The sequence below is a fragment of the Lepus europaeus genome, chromosome 5 (assembly GCF_033115175.1).
Source record: "Lepus europaeus isolate LE1 chromosome 5, mLepTim1.pri, whole genome shotgun sequence".
NCBI lineage: Eukaryota > Metazoa > Chordata > Mammalia > Lagomorpha > Leporidae > Lepus > Lepus europaeus.
The window spans coordinates 45366483-45387371 of NC_084831.1; the positions used below are offsets into that span (position 1 = coordinate 45366483).

The 20889-nt window shown below is 45.6% G+C and overlaps 1 protein-coding gene across 8 annotated transcripts in view; it reads right to left on the reverse strand.

The window, feature by feature from the left end:
- IFT25 (intraflagellar transport 25) overlaps nt 1-20889 on the reverse strand; it is a 29701-nt gene that overhangs the window by 8466 nt on the left and 346 nt on the right. For 3 of the 8 annotated variants that reach the window (XM_062193350.1, XM_062193349.1, XM_062193347.1), the window contains exons 2-5: nt 14581-14737; nt 13099-13211; nt 5742-5848; nt 3824-3892 (exon numbers count right to left, since the gene is read on the reverse strand). In XM_062193350.1, coding sequence (XP_062049334.1) covers nt 3824-3892; nt 5742-5848; nt 13099-13196 — 274 coding nt within the window. In that variant the 5' untranslated portion in view covers nt 13197-13211; nt 14581-14737. Of the gene's footprint in view, nt 1-3823; nt 3893-5741; nt 5849-13098; nt 13212-14580; nt 14738-19967; nt 20065-20627; nt 20729-20889 lie in introns of those variants that run through there. The other 5 variants (XM_062193353.1, XM_062193352.1, XM_062193348.1 and 2 more) reach the window with 4 other exon arrangements.

Here is a 20889-nt window from a genome sequence, read left to right on the forward strand (position 1 = left end):
GCTCCCTGCTAATGCACCTGGGAAAGCAGCCCCTGCCACCATATGGGAGACCAGGATGCAGTTCCAGGTTCCTCGCTTAGGTCTAAAATGATCCAGGCCATCTGGGGAGTGAACCAGCAAATGAAAGATCTCTTTCAGGGACAATGCTGTGGAACAGCAAATTAAAGCTATGGCCTGCAGCACTAGCAACCCATATGGGTGCTGGTTCAAGTACTAGCTTTCCACTTCTGAACCTGTTCCCTGCTGATATGCCTGGCATCAGAAGATGCTCAAGTCCTTGGCCCCTGCACCCAAGTGGGAGGCCTGGAGGAAGCTTCTGGCTCCTGGCTTCAGCCTGGCCCAGCCCGGTTATTACAGCCATCTGGGGAGTGAACCAGCAGATGGAAGATCTCTCTCTCTCTCTTCTCTGTCTCTCCTCTCTTTCTATAACTCTGCCTTTCAAATAAATAAATAAATTTTTTTTAAAAAAATTTGGAAAATTTTGTAGTCTGGTTAGGGAAATATCAAAGAAAAAGCTCGATGGAGAATGAAAAGTAAGGTGGAGAATCCACTTGTGAAAGAGATCAATAAAAGTAAAAAGGAATCAACCCTATGCTGATGGACAAGACAGGGGCCAGCACTGTGGCGCAGTGGGTTAAAGCCCCAGCCTGCAGCGCCGGCATCCTATATGGGTGCCAGTTCGAGTCCTGGCTGTTCTTCTTCCAATCCAGCTCTCTGCTATGGCTTGGGAAAGCAGTAGAAGATGGCCCAAGTCATTGGGCCCCTGTACCTACGTGGGAGACCTGGAAGAAGCACCCGGCTCCTGGCTTTGGATCAGCTCAGCTCTGGCCGTTGTGGTCATTTGGGGAGCGAACCAGAGGAATGGAAGACCTCTTTCACTCTTTAACTCTGTCTTTCAAAGAAATAAAATAATTCTTAAAACAAAAAACAAAAAACAAGACAACAGGAGAAACACCCTAAGGGTATTTCAGAAATCTTTGAGGCTGTCCCTCTCATCACAAGCCTAGAGGCCTGAGAGGGCAGAATTGCTTCCTGAACCCAGGGTCAGCTCTGGATTCTGGCTTGAGGACCAAGTATTCTGAGGCTTCTGCAGCCCTGACTCAAGTGGGTCCTGGACTGGCTCCTGCTAGCAACAGACTGTTGCATCATTCAGGTGATGCTGGTTTTGCAAACACATAGAATGCAAGAGTTATGGGGATATGGCAGCTTCCATAGAGATTTCAAAGGAAAGCCTGGGAGGCCCAGCAGAGTATACTGCAGAGTTGGAGCTACTGTAGGGAGCAATGCCTTGTGAAGCTATGAGAGTGCAGAGGAGACCTCAGAAAAGTATAGGTGCCAGAAACATGAGACACACACTGAGGAAAGCTGCAAGCACTGTGCCAGGCAAGACTGGTAAAACTTCAAACATCAGAGAGCAGCCCCTTGGGGAAAGACCAACAGAGCCATGGAGGCACAGTGGCCTCTGCCTAGGTTTCAAAGGATGTTTCTGACCAACTCGGGGCTTAGACAAAGATTGGTCACAGGAGAGGAGTCACTGCAAAGAGCATCCACTAGGGCAATGCCAAGTGGAAAAGTGGGGCTGAAGTGGTGCAGAGTCTCTCCCAGGACAATGCCTAGTGGAGCTGCAGAGATGAGAGTCCATGGGTTGTCACCAGCAGAACCATAGGGATGGGACTTCCCAAGCCACAGGGAGCCCAGCCTCCACCACAGTTGCCCAGGATGCCAGACATGGAGCTTTAGGGCCTAATGTTTGCCCTGCTCTGATTTTGTTTTGCCCTAATTAATCCTTTCTATTCCTTGTCTACCCTGTTTGGAATGGAAATCCTTATCCCATATCGGTCCCACCATCAAAGCCTGGAAGTAAGGAATTTGGTTTTTATTGTTCTGCGGTTCACCATTAAGGGAGTTTGCCTTGAAGTTCACATGAGACTGTGAACTTTGGACTTTTAATATTAGGCTGAGTTAAGATTTTAGGACTTTTCTATGTTATGTGCAGAAATAACATGACTTCTGGGGAGCCAAGGATAGACTATTATAGATTGAGCAGGACTTGGCTCCCCAAATTCATGCAGCTGTTTAAACCCTGGTTGATGGATTAAGTGTGAAGACTTGATTTAATTATGGTAGGTGGGCCTGGCAGGAGGTCTCGGACACTGGGGCTTGCCCTTAGCAGATGTTCTCATGAAGGGGTTAGTTATATAGTCAAGCGTGCTCCCTGGGCCTCTGCTTCTGGGCTTGCCATATGATAGATGGTCCCTCCATACCCACTCCACCACCATCAGCCTATACTAGATGCCAGAGCAATGGTGCCAATCTTGGGCTATAAACATAAAACCTTCAGCCAAAGTAAATCTTTTCCTCCCCAAGAAGCTCCCTTCCCAGGTATTTTAAGGTAACAAAAAGCCAGCTAATACACTGGGAAATGAGAGACACATGAAAGAATTCGCGTGTTTAACTGGAGGCTACTGATTGTGCTAATGATAGTAGTGTTCACCAGGAAGAAAGGAGGACAGATGAGAAACTAATGTTCATTTTTTTATCAAATGCCTGACATTAGATCACAAAAGCTACTTTTTTAAAGATTTATTTATTTTTATTAATTAGATTACTTTTTTTTATTTGACAGGTAGAGTTACAGATTGTGAGAAGGAGAGACAGAGAGAAAGGTCTTCCTTCTGTTGGTTCACTCCCCAAATGGCCGCCACAGCCAGCGCTGAGCCGATCCGAAGCCAGGAGCCAGGTGTTTCCTCCTGGTCTCCCATAGGGGTGCAGGGTCCCAAGCACTTGGGCCGTCCTCCACTGCCCTCCCAGGCCACAGCAGAGAGCTGGCCTGGAAGAAGAGCAACTGGGACTAGAACCTGGCACCCATATGGGATGCCAGCACCGCAGGTGGAGGATTAACCAAGTGAGCCATGACGCCGGCCCCCAGATTTATTTATTTGAAAGTCAGAGTCACAGACAGACAGAGATACTCCATCTTCTGGTTCATTCCTGAGATGGCTACAATAGCCAGTGCTGGGCCAGACAGAAGCCAGGAGCTCCCATGTTGGGGGCAGGGGGCCAAACACCTGAGCCATTTTCTGCTGGCTTTCCCAGGTCATTAGCAGGAAGATGGTTCAGAAACAGAGCAGCTAGGACATGAAATGGCACCCATATGGGATGCTGGTGTTGCAGGTGGTGGCTTTACCCACAAAGCAGGCCCATCACAAAAACTTTAAATGGTAGGTACTGGTGCCAGCATTGTGGCTCAGTGGGTTAAGCCGCTGCCTTCTATGCTGGCATTTCATATATACACCAGTTTGAGTCCTGGCTGCTCCACTTCTGAACTAGCTCCCTGCCAATGCTCCTGGAAAAGCAGCAGAAGATGGCCCAAGTGCTTGGGCCCCTGGTAGCCACATGGGAAAGATGGATAGAGTACCTGGCTCCTGGATTCAGCCTAGCCAATCCTGGCTGTTGCAGCCACTGAATCAGCAAATGGAAGATCTCTCTCTCCCTCTCTCTCTCTCTCTCTCTCCGTGTCTTTCCCTCTTTCTCTAACTCTGCCTTTCAAATAAATAAATCTTTAAAAAATGGTAGGTATCATTTCCATTTTTCTGATAAGGATTCTGAAATTCAAAGAAATTCAGTAATATGTTAACAGTTATGTAGCCAATAAGTGAAGAAATAGTCTCATATCCAAACCTGCATTTTTTTAGGCCCTACATGTGTCATAAGAATCATCAAAATCATCCTTCACAAAATGTAGGCGGACTGAAGTGCAGAGTCAGAGGGCAATGGCCTCCACCTCCATGCTCAGAGCAGCACTGCTGAGATAAGCACATACCTCTTTCAATCCACTGCTCAAAATCAACTGGCTCCTTAGACGTGCTCTTTTCGATCCTCAAGGTCCGCACTGACAATATAAATAAACACAGTAAGTAAAGAGTAAATTGCCTACCAGATTCTATGTTGTGCATCCCCACCCCTATCCCACCACATCATACTGCCACACACTGGTGGGACTACACAGTACTGGGACTAAGAACACCATGTTTTGGAAGTTATCCATCATGTGTTTCTATAAATCTCTGTGGCAAAGTGCTTTCTTGTATAACTATAATCTTACAAATGTTTGTAATTATACAATAGAGACAGTAGAGCTTTTTAAAACTTGGAATCACCTCCCCTTTTTATTTACTAGTAACTGTACCACTACTGTGTGGTTTTAGTCATAAACCTTTACAGAGAACCTACTGTAAGTCAGGCACTTTTATTCACTCACTGTTGACTACACTCTTACGAGAAAGGTATTAGTAACTGACTTTTCTGATGAGGAAACAGGCTTCGAGAAGCCAGGCAAGGTGTTCAGCAGTATGGAGCTAGTAAGTTACGGAGCTAGAATGCAACCTTGTGGTCTGTCTGCTCCAGAGCCTCGACTATGAACGACAGGGGAGACATCTCAGGAGCACAGCTATCCTCCTTCTGTACTGGCTTTTTTCCACTGTCCCTGACCTAGTCTCTGCTATACCAGATCTATTCCTCTCCTTCTCCATTCTGTTCTGTGTCCTGAGTGGCTGATCTCTGTAGACTGCATTGCCCAGACTCTCGCATGTGTTGCTGGTTGGATTTGGCCAACGGAAGGCACCAAGTGGATGCCAGAGGACAGTGAAGCAGTGAAGTCTGGTGAGTTTATCCGTACTCCCTCCAGCAACAGCACCCTGTTTCTGACAGTACCATGTCCCGTCACAATGCCAGCTCCTGATGGGCAGCCCCTCTGGCATGGGCTCTGGTGCTCACTAGGCTCCCATATCACTATTTCCTTCCCTTGTCCCAGGAGTGTGAATGTCTTCCTGCTTTGGCCAGTTTCTGAGGGCCTCCTCATCCTTTGTTTGGTCCCTTAGCCCAGGCTGTAATTCTCTAAGTCGTTCCATCATAAAGCCTCTGCATTTGAACCATCTGGGATATGATTTGTCTTCAATAAACATGGAGAGGATTATAATGGTATTCACTGGGGGATTCTCTTCCTAAAGAAGATGCCACTATGTGGGGAAAACAAGCCATCATAGAAGATGGTGCGGCGGCCACAAGCCATGCGTAACAGAGCGACCAGGAAATGGAGGCAGGGAACAGCCACAGAAGTACTCTGTCCAGCAACCAGCACTTATAGGCCAACTAAAGAAACACCCTCTGAGGTGACTGGCTGGAACCCCTACATAAGCTGCTGCACTAACTGAAATAAATGAGTTTGCCAGCTGCTCCCCACTAGCTTGCTTCCACCCAACTCCCAGTGTCTGTGTCGTGATTCTGCGCCAGTCTTACCCCCAGCCACCACGGGAGAACCCAAACGAGACAATACCACTAGTAATAGAAGAACTATCACTGTGAACCAACAGGGCTATTACATCTTCAGCAATTATCTGACAGAAACCCCACGCCAAATGAGTCTAGAATAGAAAGATGTCACAGCACCTGGTGTCCTGGCAGGCTGATTTCCTATGTTCCCAACAGGGTCTTCTGCCAAAGACTCTCACAGAGTAAAGTGCATGGAAATGGTTGTATGCCTTGGAAGGGGCTCGGTTCTGTAGTTCCAGTGAGGCTAGTGTGCCTACGGCCATGCACCTATAAACCTCACCCTCCCACCCTAGCCATCTAACTGGCTTCCATGCTGAGAAGGAAAATCATGTTTTGCCAAAGTTCACACATGTGCTCTCTGCCCACGGAGACATTTAAGGGTGAGGGAGAGTGACACGTGACTTGCTTACCTAAGTAACTCTGGATTACAAGCTTTTCGATCCTTACAGGTTTGTGAAAAGATATAATGAACTCCTGAGGAAACATTCCTGTGGTGGTCCAAAACGTTTCTGGATTCCTATTGTTAATTTTAAAGGAAGAGGATTAGCCAAACAGAAGTGATAATCATAAAACTCTAATGAACAAGCACTTTTTAAAAAATAAACAGGGCTGGCATTGTAGTGCAGAGGATTAAGTAACACCTGTATCCTGTATGGGTGCTGCTTTGAGTCTCCAGGGCTCCACTTCTGATCCAGCTCCCTGCTAGCGTACCAGTTCAAGTCCCAGCTGCTCCATTTCCCATTCGGCTCCCTGCTAATGTGCCTGGGAAAGCAGTGGAAGATGGCCCAAGTGCTTGGGCCCCTGCACCCACGTGGGAGACCTGGAAGAAGCTCCTGGCTCCTGGATTTGGCCTGGCCCAGCCCCAGCCATTGTGGCCATTTGGGGAAAGAATATGGATGGAAGATCTCTCTCTCTCTCTAACTCTGCCTTTCAAAAAAATTTAATAAATCTTTTTTAAAAAATCAAATAAATAAATCTTTCTTTTTTTCTTTTTATTATTTTTTATTTTTTGACAGGCAGAGTGGACAGTGAGAGAGAGACAGAGAGAGAAAGGTCTTCCGTTGATTCACCCTCCAATGGCTGCCGCAGTAGCGCACTGCGGCTGGCGCACCGCGCTGATCCGATGGCAGGAGCCAGGTGCTTCTCCTGGTCTCCCATGGGGTGCAGGACCCAAGCACTTGGGCCATCCTCCACTGCACTCCCGGGCCATAGCAGAGAGCTGGCCTGGAAGAGGGGAAACCGGGACAGGATCGGTGCCCCAACCGGGACTAGAACCCGGTGTGCCGACGCCGCAAGGCGGCGGATTAGCCTAGTGAGCCGCGGCGCCGGCCTATAAATAAATCTTTAAAAATAAAAACAACTACTAATTTTTATTTTCTGACCCTTTCTAATGGCTAATTCTGCCTCTAGTCTCTCCCCAACTTTAATAATTCTTCCTTACAACTATTCTCTTCTAAACCATAAGAATATAGGTGGGCATTTAGCCTAGTGAATAAGATATTCATGTCCCAATTCAGAGTATCTGGATTCAATTAGTGGCTCAGCTCCTGAATCTAGGTTCCTGCTAATGCAGACTCTGATGGCTTGTGTAATTGGTTTCTGGCCATTCAAGTGGAAGACCTGGTTTGAGTTCCTGGCTCTCAGCTTTGGCCCCAGTCCAACCCTTGTTACTGAAAGCATTTGGAGAATGAACGAGTGGATGGGACCACTGTAGCTGTCTGTCTCTCTACCTTTCAAATAAATAATAAACAAATACAAAACATAGGAACGCCACTACTATCACTCCTGTCTGAACACCTTTGGTGGTCCCTTACTACCTATTAATTTAGTCTTCTCAGTATTGTTTTAACTACATAAGCTTTTTTTCTTTCCTTTTGGAAGTAAATTGACCCTTACGTGCATAATTTATGAGTTTTGATGATAATAAAAGTTTATTATGCTAATACCATAATACCCAGGACAACTAATATCCCAATCACTATAGATACTACTTCCATGAATCCAGAAATTTTCCATGTCTTCTTTGCAGTCTCCACCTCCCCTAGATCACCACTGCTTTGATTTTTATCACCAAGGACTATGCTACAATGTTTTTATTCATTCTTTTGTTGGCTATTTGGACTACTCCCAGGTTTTATTTTTTAAAGGATTTATTTATTTTTATTTGAAAGTCAGAACTGGCGAGACAGAAAGAGAGAGACAGAGAGAGACAGAGATATCTTCTGTTTGCTGGTTCACTCCCCAGACGGCCACAAAGGCCAAAGGTCAGGCCAAAGCCAGGAGCCAGGAAATTCTTCTTGGTCTCCCACATAGATGAAGGGGCCCAAGCACTTGGACCATCTTCCACTGCTTTTCCAGGCCATTAGCAGGGAGCCGGATCAGAAGTGGAGCAGCCAGGTTGCAAACCAGCATCTACATGGGATGCTGGCATCACAGGCAGCAGTTTCACCTGCTGTGTCACAGCACCAGCTCCTGTTTCTAGTTTTTGACCATTTTGAATAAAACTGCTAGAAACATACTTGCCCAAGTGTCTCTGTGGACATGACTGCATTTATCTTGGGGATAATTACTAGGAGTGGAATTGTTGGCTCATAAAGTAAAGGTATATTTAACTTTTTTTTTTTTTTTTTTTTTTTTTTGGACAGGCAGAGTGGACAGTGAGAGAGAGAGAGATAGAGAGACAGAGAGAAAGGTCTTCCTTTGCCGTTGGTTCAACCCTCAATGGCCACTGTGGCTGCACCCGGCGCACTGCGCTGATCCAAAACCAGGAGCCAGGTGCTTCTCCTGGTCTTCCATGCGGGTGCAGGGCCCAAGCACTTGGGCCATCCTCCACTACACTCCCGGGCCACAACAGAGAGCTGGGCAGGAAGAGGAGCGACAGGGACAGAATCCGGTGCCCCAACCGGGACTAGAACCTGGTGTGCCAGCGCCACAAGGCGGAGGATTAGCCTATTGAGCTGCAGCGCCGGCCAAGGTATATTTAACTTTGTAAGCTGTAAGGTCAGAGTTCCAGTTGCTCTATATCCTTGCTAAAGTTTGTTGTTGTCAGTCTTTCTCATTTTACCCACTCTAGCAAATGTGAAATAATATCCTGCTTCGTTTTAATTTGTATTTTCTAATAACTAATGATGCTAAGTACTTTTAATTGTCATTCATAGATTTCATTTGTGAAACGTCTTTTTTTTTCACTCACTTTTTTTTTTTTTAAGATTTTTTATTTGGGGTGCCGGATTCTATCCCGGTTGAAAGGCAGAGTGATAAAGAAAGAGCAGGAGACAGAAAGAGACATGTCTTCCACCTGCTGGTACACTCCCCAAAAGGCCTCATCAGCCAGGGCTGGGCCAGGAGGAAGCCAGGAGCCTGGAACTCCATTCAGATTTCCCACATGGATGGCACGGGCCCAAGCACTTGGGTCATCTTCTACTTTCCTAGGTGCCTTAGGGAGTTGGATCAGAAGCAGAGCAGCTGGAATTTGCACTGGTGTTCTCCCATGGGGGTACTGGTGTTCTCCCATGGGGTACTGGTATCACAGGTGGCAGCTTAATCTGTAGCACTACAACACTAGCCCCTATTTTTTCTTTTAATCTCACCAATCTCCCTGTCTTCTCAAAGAAATCTTTGCCTAGTCCAATGTCATAAAAGTACTTTCCTGGAGGCCGGTGTTGTGGTATAGCAGGTAAAAGGTGCTGCCTGCAATGCCGGCATCCCTTATAGGTGATCGTTCATGTCCTGGCTGCTCCACCAATATAATAATATCAAATATTATGTAGAGACACACTTGAAGTTTAATATATTAACTGAATCATTATAATAAGATATAAGGAATCTGCCAAAGTAGTAGTTCTCTTTTAAATAAGGATTTATAGCTAACAACTTTTTTTTAAAATTTATTTTATTTATTTGAAAGGCAGCATGACAGAAAGAGGGACAGAGAGAGAGCGAGAGAGCAAGAGAGTGAGAGAGCAAGAGTTAGAGAGAGAGAGAGAGAGATATCTTCCACCTGCTGGTTCATTCCTTAAATGACTGAAATGGCTGAGGCTGGCAGGCTGAAGCCAGGAGCCAGGATCTTCTTCCGGGTCTCCCACATGGGTGCAGGGGCCCAAGCACTTAGGCCCTCTTCCAGTGCTTTCCAAGGTGCATTTGCAGGGAGCTAGATTGGAAGCAGAGTAGTAAGGACTTAAACTGGACTTGTATCAGGGCTCTGATATGAGATGCTGCATCAGAGGCAGCAGCTTAACCCACTGTGCCACAACTATGGCCCCTAACAACTGTTCTACATTTATTATTTTATGATTTTTTCCTCCATTACTCTGATATGGGCAAGTAAAGGATCATTTTCAGAATGGAGCTCAGAGGCTAACACGTGTACTTTTTGCCCAAGGTAACACATAAGGTCAGTTCCCTAGTATCACTCTTCCACGCCATGCAAAAAGAACCAAGTCTCTGTTTTGTACCTCTTTTTCCTGACTAAATTTTTCCTTTTTAAAAAATTTGTATTCATTTATTTTCACTTTATTTGCCCACAACCACCAGGACTTGGCTAGGCAGGAGCCAGCAGCTTAACCTGGGTCCCAGTCTCCCAGGCGGGTAGCAGGGGCCCAAACACTTGGGCCATCTTCCACTGCCTGTCCCAGGCCATTAGCAGGGAGCTGGATCAGAAGAGGAGCAGCCGGACTCAAACTGGTGCCCACATGGGATGCTGGCAGATGCTTTAACTGCTATGCCATGATGCCAGCACCTCCTCCAAGTACTTCGAGCCACAGTCTGCTGCCTTCCCAGATTTCCATTAGCAGGGATGTTGAAATTGGAAGTAGGTAGGAATATGAATTGAACATTTCAAAATGGGTTGTGGGCATCCCAAGTGGTGTACCCAATGTCCACTCCAATTACCATTTTTTTTTTTCTAGTGTAGAATTTCTTTTCTCCTTTTCATTAGCGTATTAAATACTGGATGGCAAAGCAGTATCAAGCAGAAACAGAAGATGGTCATCTGCACACTTATTTCTGAGGAAACGGAGAAGCTGAAGTGGGGCCATAAAACCACCCACACTGTCCAAGAGTGACAGATTTATAGCACTGTTTTTTCCAAATAACCCTAAGGTTACTTCCTAACAGGACAAGTAAAACAACTTATGAATAGAAAATAATCAACATCTACCATATAAAGTCTAACTATATTTGCTAGAACTGCATATGCAATGTCTTTGATATTTTCTGTTCGGTTACCAGTGCAGTAGCTAACTTTACTCCATTTGGCTTTTTGTAGTTTTTATTTAATCTAAAAAATATTATATCCTTAATCATTAATAGGGACAGATAGAGCCTAAAATATTATCTGCTCCATTTGACAGCGAATCCTAGTGATCCATGAACAGATTCCCTTCAGAGAGTGGTCACCAGAAGGGTGCAAGACAAATTGATCTTGCCTTGGGAAAAATGATCTATCTCCAGCTATAGACAAGGAATATTTCTGGAAAGATTTCTATTTCTAGCAAACAACTTAAAGGCAAATCCATATACTTCTGTGTATCCTCACAGCAGTTCCCACATTGATTTTTCTGCTCCAAGTCACAGTGGGAGAAATAACTATATCTGAACTTCAGGATGTAAAACACCAAGAACTTAGAAGATAAATAGGCAAATATTGGGTATTAAATTTTTCATTCAAACTTTAAGTCCGAATAAATGATAATGAAATACAAAGAATTCTGAAGTAGGATTTTGTTACAAGACATAAGTGTTAGTTGATTTTGTCACTTTTTAAAAAAAGACATTTTATTTATTTGAAAGGCAGAGTTACCATCTGCTGGTTCACTCCCCAGATGGCTGCAACGGCCAGAGCTGTGCCGATCTAAAGCCAGGAGCCAGGAGCTTCTTCTAGGTCTCCCACATGGATGCAGGGGCCCAAGGACTTGGGCCATCTTCTACTGCTATCCCAGGCCATAGCAGAGAGCTGGATCAGAAGAGGAGCAGCCAGGACTAGAACCAGCACCCATATGGGATGCCAGCGCTTCAGGCCAGGGCGTTAACCTGCTGCGCCACAGCGCAGGCCCCTAAATCTAATTTTTTTTAAAGATTTATTTATTTATTTATTTAAAAAAAAAAAAAGATACTTTGGGATAGGCATTGTGGTGCACTGGGTTAAGCTGCCACTTGAGATGCTACATCTGAGTGCATGGGATCAAATACTGGCTCTGTTTCCAATCCAGCTTCCTGTTAATGCATACCCTGAGAGGCAGCAGATGATGACTCAAGTACTTGGGTCCACCCACATGGGAGACCCAGAAAGAGTAGCTGTCTCCTGACTTTGGCCTAGCACAGCTTTGGCCATTGTGAGCATCTGGGGAGTGAATCAGTAGGCGGAAGATTCTCTCTTTTGCTCACTCACTCTCTCTCTTTCCCTCTGTTGCTCTGCCTTTCCAATAAAGTAAAATAAATAAAATACTCTGGAGCCAAAGATGAACAGTATAGTCTCTGTCAGGAATTCACAGTTGAGAGAGGAGAAAAACATTAAAAAATTTTTAAATTACACAGTAAGAAATAAATAAGATAAAAGAGTATACACCTCATGTTATTGGAGCCCAGAAGCAAGATAAACTAATCCTACCTGAGGCAAAAAGGGTAGATTTCAGAAAGGAGGTTACAACTAGCCTTAAAGGAAGAGGTCAAGTTGTTAGAAGTTTATCCAAACACAAAAATCACAAAATCTTTACATTGCAACTCTCTCTGCTTCCAACAATTAAAACTAATACTTAACCTCTTACCACAGGCCTCTCTTAGCACAGGTCTAAACTAGTTTAGGCAAGGGTGTTTGCCACAGGGGTTGAGATACACTTTAGGACATTTGCATCCCGTATCAGAATGCTCGGATTCAACTCCAGCTTCCTGCTAACGCACATCCTGAGAGGCAGCTGGAGATGCTAACATAGTTGGGTCCCTGCCATCCATGTGGGAACTTGGATGGAGCTCCTGACTCCTGGCTTTGGCCTAGTGCAGTCCTGGTTGTCACAGGCTTCTGAGGAGTAAACCAATGGATGGATGATCTCTGTCTCTCTGCCTTTCAAATAATTATAAAATAAAATAAAAAATGGTTTAGGGAAGCTGAACTTGTAAGTCCTTCCAGATTCAAAATGATATAATTCTGTTAGTCAAACTTTGGTTTGAAAGAATATGAAAGTAAGCCAGAACTACTAAAAAGGAGTTCTCTCATCAACTACTTTTCTTGGAATTGAAAGTCTGAGGATAATATTTTATCTCTACCTAGAATAAGGCCTAGCAGATCACAGGTGGCAACTGGAATGTTATCAGGAAGCCGAGAAGCAAGCAGTGCAGAAGGACAGCAGGAAGTGAAGCATTCAGTTCCCCGATGTTGCTCAGACCAACAGGGAGATGGGGAGAAGATAAGAAGTTAGGATGTTTATATCCCTATTTCCAAGAAAAAGTTGGAATAAAACCATAACCAGACACTACAACTTATACTTCCATATAACAAAATTGCTACTGTTTGTGGCTTTATCTTGGTAAACCGCTTCTAAGAAAACCTATTTGTACATGTATGAAGAGGTCAGTTTACAAACTGCAAAGAAAAGGATCAAAAACCTCAATGTCCACAAATAGTTCCAGGAAGGATCCTATCAGGCAACCCACTTCACCAACCATTTATTCAACTACAGTTAACGGGGCAAACTGCTGTAAAATGTATAGGCCCAGGAATCAAGAGGTTCACTGACCTAATACTAAGACTTTAGGAAAAACAGTAACTCTTACCCATCAATGATACTTTCAGGTGGGTGCTTTTCATCACTTGATGTAGCTAGAATCACTTCTGCCCCTTCAGAGCTCAAACAGAGATCAACTTTTCTCATCTTAATGCTTTTAACCTGCAAAAACAAACAAACAAACAAAAAAACCCAGTAACAAAAATGCTACTTCCTGATTCTCTGAGCTTCATTTAAGGGAGGACAGCCTGTTGCCTAGCACACAATGCAACATCTAAGCTATTCAACAAGTAGGAGGAACCCTAACGTGTTTATTTACATAATAAACTGACTTCTACCAGGGACACTGTGTAGGGTTTGACTATTTTCCACTTTGCCCCACAAAGTCCCTGACTACTCTGACATTTTTCTACTTCTAAAATTAAAAATCTTCAACAATTACATGGAAACAGTTAACAAGCTAGGGTGACATGACTCAGTGGGCAAATTTCAAGAGTTGCTTATAGCTCTGTTTCTTAAGTTTAAAGAAATCTGAAGAATAAAAACATACTTTGGGAGCCGGTGCTGTGGTACAATGGGTTAAGCCACGGCCTGGAGCACTGACATATGGGTAGTGGCTCAAGTCCCCGCTGCTCCAATTCTGATCCAGCTCCCTGGTAATGTGCCTGGGAAGGCAGTGGAAGACGGCCCAAATCCTTGGGCCCCTGCACCTATGTAGCAGACCCAGATGAAGCTCCTGGCTCCTGGCTTTGGCCTAGCACAGGCCTGGCTGTTAAGGCTATTTGGGGAGTGAACCAGTAGATCAAAACCTCTCTTTCTCTCTCTGCCTCTCCCTCTCTGTAACTCTTTCAAATAAATAAATAAATCTTTAAAAAGACATTATCATCATGTTTGAGCAGAAATGTGAAATAAGAGAAAAAATAACATTTACTTATTTCAAAATTCTCATTAATCACTTTGAGTCATGGACTTGAAACATATTTAAGCAATCAAATTATATATTTTTTAATTTAAAGTTTTTTGTTTCATTATTTTGTTATTTGATAGACATGAGTTAGAGAGAGAGGTATTCCATCCATTGGTTCACTCCCCAAATTTCCACAATGGCCGGAATTGAGCCAATCTGAAGCCAGAAGCCAGAAACTTCTTGCAGGTCTCCCACCTGGGTGCAGAGGCCCAAGGACTTGGGCCATCCTCCACCGGGATGCTGGTGTTGCAGGCCAGGGTTTTAACCTGCTGTGCCACAGCACTGGCCCCTATATATTTTAATTAAAAAAAAATATTTATGTGAGAAGCAGATACAGAGACAGAGCAAGAGATCTCCCATCTCCTGGTTCAATCCCCAAATGCTCACAATAAAAGCTAAAAATGCAGTCAAGGTTTTCCACATGAGTGGCAGGCTTGAGCCATCACCACTGTCTTCTATGGTCTATGTTAGCAGGAATTAGGAGTCAGGGGCTAGTGGTGGGTATCGAACCCAGGGATTCTGATATGATGCTTGGGCATCTTAAGTGTTAGGTCAAATGCTTACCCTTGTAAGGTTATATTTTAGTAACTAAAAAGGATCTTGGAGGCTGGAGGAAAGTTGGAGAGAAGATTCTAGCAGACCTCGTCAACCTCCTACTTGATCTGGTGGTGACAGGGCACAAATCAATACACAGCTACACAGTGACCAGGAGAGATTTATCCTGTTAAATGTTAAATGACAAAGAGAACTCAGAAAAGGGGGCAAGGTTTCAAGTGGTACCCAATACCTTTTATACTGAGGCTCTATTTCAAATAAACAACCAAACAGAAAGCACAGAAAATATCATACATATTCAACAAGCACCACTGCACAGATTTATTAAGTTTTGACATTTCCTCACATTTTTACCATGTATGCATCCATGAATAACATGTACCTTTTTTTAAAGATTTATTTATTTATTTGAAAGGCAGAATCACAGAGAGGCAAAGACAGAGAGAGAGAAAGAGAGGTCTTCCATCCGCTGGTTCACTCCTTAGATGGCTGCAGCAGCCAGAGTTGTGCTGATCTGAAGCCAGGAGCCAGGAGCTTCTTCTGGGTCTCCCACGTGGATGCAGGTGCCCAAGGACTTAGGCTATCTTCTACTGCTTTCCCAGGCTACAATAGAGAGCTGGACTGGAAGTGGAACAGCTGGGACTCGAACTGGCACCCATATGGGATGCCAGCACTGCAGGCGGCAGCTTTACCCGCTATCCCACAGCACCAGCCCCAAATGTACTGTTCTTTTAAAATTTAGTTACTCCAGTGTATAAGTCCTTTTGGTATTGCTTTTCTCACCTGATATTATGTTTTCTATATTTTATAATTTAAAAAAAAAAAGGTTTATTTTATTTATTTGAAAGGCAGAGGGACAGAGCAAAAGGGAGAGAGTGAGCGAGCTCTTTCATCCCATGGTTTACTTCCCAAATGGCTGCAATGGCTGGGCCTAGGCAGGCCAAAGTCAGTAGCCTGGGACTCCATCTGGGTGGCAGGGGTCCATGTTCTCAGGCTTTCACTGCTTTCTCAGGCACATCAGCAGGGAGGTGGATAGAAAGTGGAGCAGCTCGCGGCCGGCACTGTGGCCTGAAGTACAGGCATCCCATATGGGCGAGTCCTGGCTTTTCAAGTCCCGGCTGCTCCACTTCCGATCCAGCTCTCCGCTATGGCCTAGGATAGCAGTAGAAGATGGCCCAAGTCCTTGGGCCCCTGCACCCACATGGGAGACCTGGAAGAAGTTCCTGGCTCCTGGTTTAAATTGGCGCAGTTCTGGCCGTTGCAGACAATTGGGGAGTGAACCATCGGATGGAAGACCTTTCTCTCTCTCTCTCTGACTCTCCTTCTCTCTCTGTGTAACTCTGACTTTCAAATAAATAAATAAATCTTAAAAAAAAAAAAAAAGTGGAGCAGCTGACACTCAAACCAGTGCTCTGACATCAATTGCTAGCTTCATTAGTGGCTCAAACCACCATGCCACAGGCTGGCCTAGTACTCAATCATGTTAATGCATGTAAATCTATTTATCTGTGTTAACTGCTATAAAGTATCCTTCCATTTACCTGATAAACATTTAGATATAGTTTTTTGCTTTCCAGTTTTTTGCCATTATAAACAAACTTGCAATACATGTTATTGTTTTTTTAAAGACTTATTTATTTGAAAATCCATGAGAGAAAGAGGGAGAGAGATCTTCTATTCACTACCCAGATGGTTACAATAGTCAGGGCTGGGCCAGGCCAAAGTCAGGAGCCAGGAGATTCTTTCAGGTTTCCCACGTGGATAGCAGGGACCCAGACATTTGGGTCATCTTCACTGCTTTTCCTAGGCCATTAGCAGGGAGCTGGATTGGAAGTGGAGCAGCTGGGACACAAACTGATGCCTACATGGATGCCAGTGCCAGAAGTGGCAGCTTTCCCTGCTACACCATAGTGTCGGCCCCATAATTAAATCTTAAAAAATAAAAACAATAAAACAAAAGAGGTATAAGAAGGCTACTACGGTTTGGGTAGGTTTGTCTCCCAAAGATTCGTGTGCTGTAAGCTTGGTCCCCAATGTAATGGTACTGAAAGGTCACGGAACCCTTAAGAGGTGAGGCTCAATGGAGGTGTTTAGATCATGACTACCCTCATGAGGGCATTAAAGGTCGTCTCACAGAGTGGCTTAGGTGTCACAGGAGAGTGCATTCCAGAGAGAACAGGTTAAGAGTGATCCTAGCCCCTATCTAATCGCTTGCTTCTTTTCTCATCATGTGATCTTCCTCAAACAAGCTATCTGCCAATAGGCCCTCACCAAAGATGCTGGCATCACGCTCTTCCAGAGCCTGAACTATTGTTACAGCAACACAAAATGACTAAGACAAAAGCCAACGGGGGGGTAGGGGGAACAACTTTGAATATCATAAAAATACTCAATCTACAAGGTGCAGGGGTAGGCTTTTGGTACAACAGTTAAGCTGCTGCTTGAGGTGCTGGCATCCCACACAAAATGCCTGGTTTAAGTTCCAGCTACTCTGCTTCTAATCCAGTTTCCTGCTAATGCATACCATGGGAACAGTAGGTGATGGCTCAAGTCTCTGCTGCCACTATGGAAGACCTGGATGGAGTTTCAGACTCCTGGCTTCCCGTTGGCCCAGCTCTAGCTATTGAGAGTATTTGGGGAGTGAATCAGTAGATGGAAGATCTGTGTCAAATAAAACTAATTTAATTTTTAAAATAGATTTTATTTATTTATTTGAGAGGTAGAGTTACAGACAGTGAGAGGGAGAGACAGAGAGAAAGGTCTTCTTTCCATTGGTTCACTCCCCAAATGGCTGCAACAGCTGGAGCTGCGCCAATCCGAAGCCAGGAGCCGGGTGCTTCTTCCCAGTCTCCCATGTGGGTGCAGGGGCCCAAGGACTAGGGCCATCTTCTACTGCTTTCCCAGGCCACAGCAGAGAGCTGGATGGGAAGAGGAGCAGCCGGGACTAGAACCGGCGCCCATTTGGGATGCCAGCACCGCAGGCGGAGGATTAACCTACTGTACCATGGTGCCAGCCCAAAACTAATTTAAAATAAAAAAAAAAAAAATCAACCATACAAAGATTTGCCCACATCATGGGTGAGCAAACTATGAGCCAAATCTGGCCTGCCACCTGTTTTTGGTATGGCTCATAAGCTAAAAATGCTTTTTACTGTTTACTTTTAAAGGGGCCGGTGTTGTGGTGCAGCAGGTTAAGCCACCGCATGCGAGGCTTGGCATCCCATATCAGAGGGCTGACTGGAATCCCAACAGCTCTGCTTCCAACCCAGCTCCTTGCTAATGGAAAGCTTGGGCCCCTTTTACCCACAAAGGAAACTTGGATGGAGTTCTGGGCTCCTGACTTCTACCTGACAATTGCAGTCATTTCGACCGTAAACCAGAAGATGGAAGAACTGTGTCACTCTTTCAAAGAAAAATAAATCTTTTTTTAAACCCTATGCATAGCCTTTTTAAAAAATTACTTTTGAAAATTACAATCTCTTGTGGTACTTGGAAATTATATGAAATTCATATTTTAATGTATACTATTGTTTGATCACAACATGGCCATGCTAAATCATTTATATTCTCTGTGATTGCTTTTGTGCCAAGTGACAGGGTTGTGTGACTGTGACAGACTATCAGCTTAATAAAACCTAAAATATTTATTATCTATATAAAAAGTTGTCCATCCTTCATCTAGATCAAACTAATAGGTTGATCACAAAATCAATGTTCTATATGTGCCTCTAAAGGTAAAAGAGTATCTCTCTTAGATTTCAGAGTGAAGGCAGTATTTATAGTCCAATAATTTGTGAATACCAACCACAGCTTTCTGAACTAAGGGTCAGGCTCTACGCTAGTAATGCAAAGATGAGCACAACCTAAGTGACTAAGACTTGGTTCCTGCCTTGAGTTAAGAAGAGGACAGGGGCTGGTGCTGTGGCACAGTGGGTGAAAGCCCTGGCCTATAGCGCTCGCATTCCATATGGGCACTGGCTTGAGTCCCAGCTGCTCCACTTCCCATCCAGCTCCCCACTAATGTGCCTGGGAAGACAGCAGAAGGATGGCCCAAATCCTTGGGCCCCGCTACCTACATGGGAGACCCAGAGGATGGCTCAAGTCTTTGGGCCTCTGCATCTGCATGGGAGACTTGGAAGAAGCTCCTGGCTCCTGGGTTCAGATAAGTTCAGCTCAGCTCCAGCTGATGGGTTTGTTTGGGGCTGCTGGGGCCATCTAGGCCTGTTGGGTCCATTTGGGGAGTGAACCAGAGGATGGAAGACCTCTCTTGCTCTCTCTGTCTTTACCTTTCTCTGTAACTCTTTCAAATATAAAATAAACCTTTGAGGGAGGGGAGAGAAGAGGACAAGCATCAACTAACAATTAAATAGGCTACGTGCTAAGATCATGTTATCCGCCAGCGCCGTGGCTCAACAGGCTAATCCTCTGCCTAGCGGCGCCGGCACACCAGGTTCTAGTCCCGGTTGGAGCGCCGGATTCTGTCCTGGTTGCCCCTCTTCCACGCCGCTCTCTACTGTAGCCCGGGAGTGCAGTGGAGGATGGCCCAAGTGCTTGGGCCCTGCACCCCATGGGAGACCAGGAGAAGCATCTGGCTCCTGGCTTCGGTTCAGCGGCCGCGGCGGCCATTGGAGGGTGAACCAACGGCAAAGGAAGACCTTTCTCTCTGTCTCTCTCTCTCGGAAGACCTTTCTCTCTGACTCTCTCTCTCACTGTCCACTCTGCCTGTCAAAAAAAAAAAAAAAAAATCATGTTATCCACAGTCAGAATGCTGTGATCTCTTCTGGGCAGAATGTTTTAAGTAGGACATTGTTTTGTTTCACATTGTTCAGGGGAGAATGTTCATGATAATCTGTAAACAATGTTACATGAAGAAAGCCAAAAGAAGATAGGATTGAGTGATTTCAAGGAGATAAAACAGTGAGTGAAATGTGACTACAATTTTAAATATCAGTAATTCTTAGAAAACCATTCAAAGTTTTACTGCTCCAAAAGGGCAAACTGGACTCAACAAATCCGATTTTAAGAGAAAGCCCTCATAGATACAGAAACTTTTTAGCAAAGCAGAGACTTAAATCTTTTCCATTCCTGAAAGTGTCCAAGAGTAGGCCAAAGAAAGGATTCCTGCATGGGCAGTTCTTTCTGGCAAAGTTAAATTCTAGGAAAGGTAGACTGGGACCAGATAATGAAGGGCTTTAAAAGCAATAGGCTCGCCGCGGCTCAATAGGCTAATCCTCCACCTGCGGCGCCGGCACACCCAGTTCTAGCTCCAATTGGGGCTCCGGATTCTGTCCCGGTTGCCCCTCTTCCAGGCCAGCTCTCTGCTATGGCCCGGGAAGGCAGTGGAGGATGGCCCAAGTGCTTGGGCCCTGCACCCCATGGGAGACCAGGAGAAGCACCTGGCTCCTGGCTTTGGATCACCGTGGTGCGCCGGCTGCCGCGGCCATTGGAGGGTGAACCATCTGCAAAGGAAGACCTTTCTCTCTCTCACGCTGTCCACTCTGCCTGTCAAAAATAAAAATAAAAAATAAAAAAAAGCAATAGGCTCTATGCTGTCATCCAGGTCTGGGGTGATTCTGCTCCCCTGGAGAGGGTCCGGGCTGAAATACACCGTCATGCACACGGCAGCTCTCCTTCAACCACCCTGGCCCTCAATTTACAGAGCCCTTCTAGTTTTTTAAATCCTGGGCCCTCGTCCTTAACCGGGGTCACCGGGGTCACCTCCAGGTCACAGCCCCTTTTAAAGGAGCCTTTATTTCCAGAAACGTCTTAGGGACAAGCCCTGGGTGCGGGGGGCTCTTAGAACCGCGCTGGCTCCGCAGAACCTCCCTCCCCCCTCCCGTCACTACCCCTCCCCCCAACCTGCCTGTAAGCCAGCCAACAGCCACCCACCGTCTCCCTGGGACACACTCCCCCACACCAGACCCAAGCTCCTCAGTTTAAGGCCATCTGAGGCCCCCGAGGCCCCGCCCCGATAACATGAAACACCCTGGGTGCGCCCGTGCCGACATCCACTGCAATTCATGAGTATACGGGTTACGGTGCAGCTCACATCTTACATTTTGGTAAACTTATTAACTTCGACTTGCAGTCGGCTTTCCCTTTTGGGAGTCAAAACACTCTTCCAGGCCCCAAAAAGACTGGCTGGCCGGCCGCGGCGAGTCCGGGGCCAAAGGGCGGGAAGAGGCCTCACACCGCCCGCTCCAGGGCTCCTGAGGCGCGCCTCCGCCGCGCGTCTCCTCACAGCCCGCGCACTCCCGCACGCGCCTCCGCCGGACGCGCCCGGCAGACTCCCGCCTCCCCCCGTGCCGGCTACCCCGC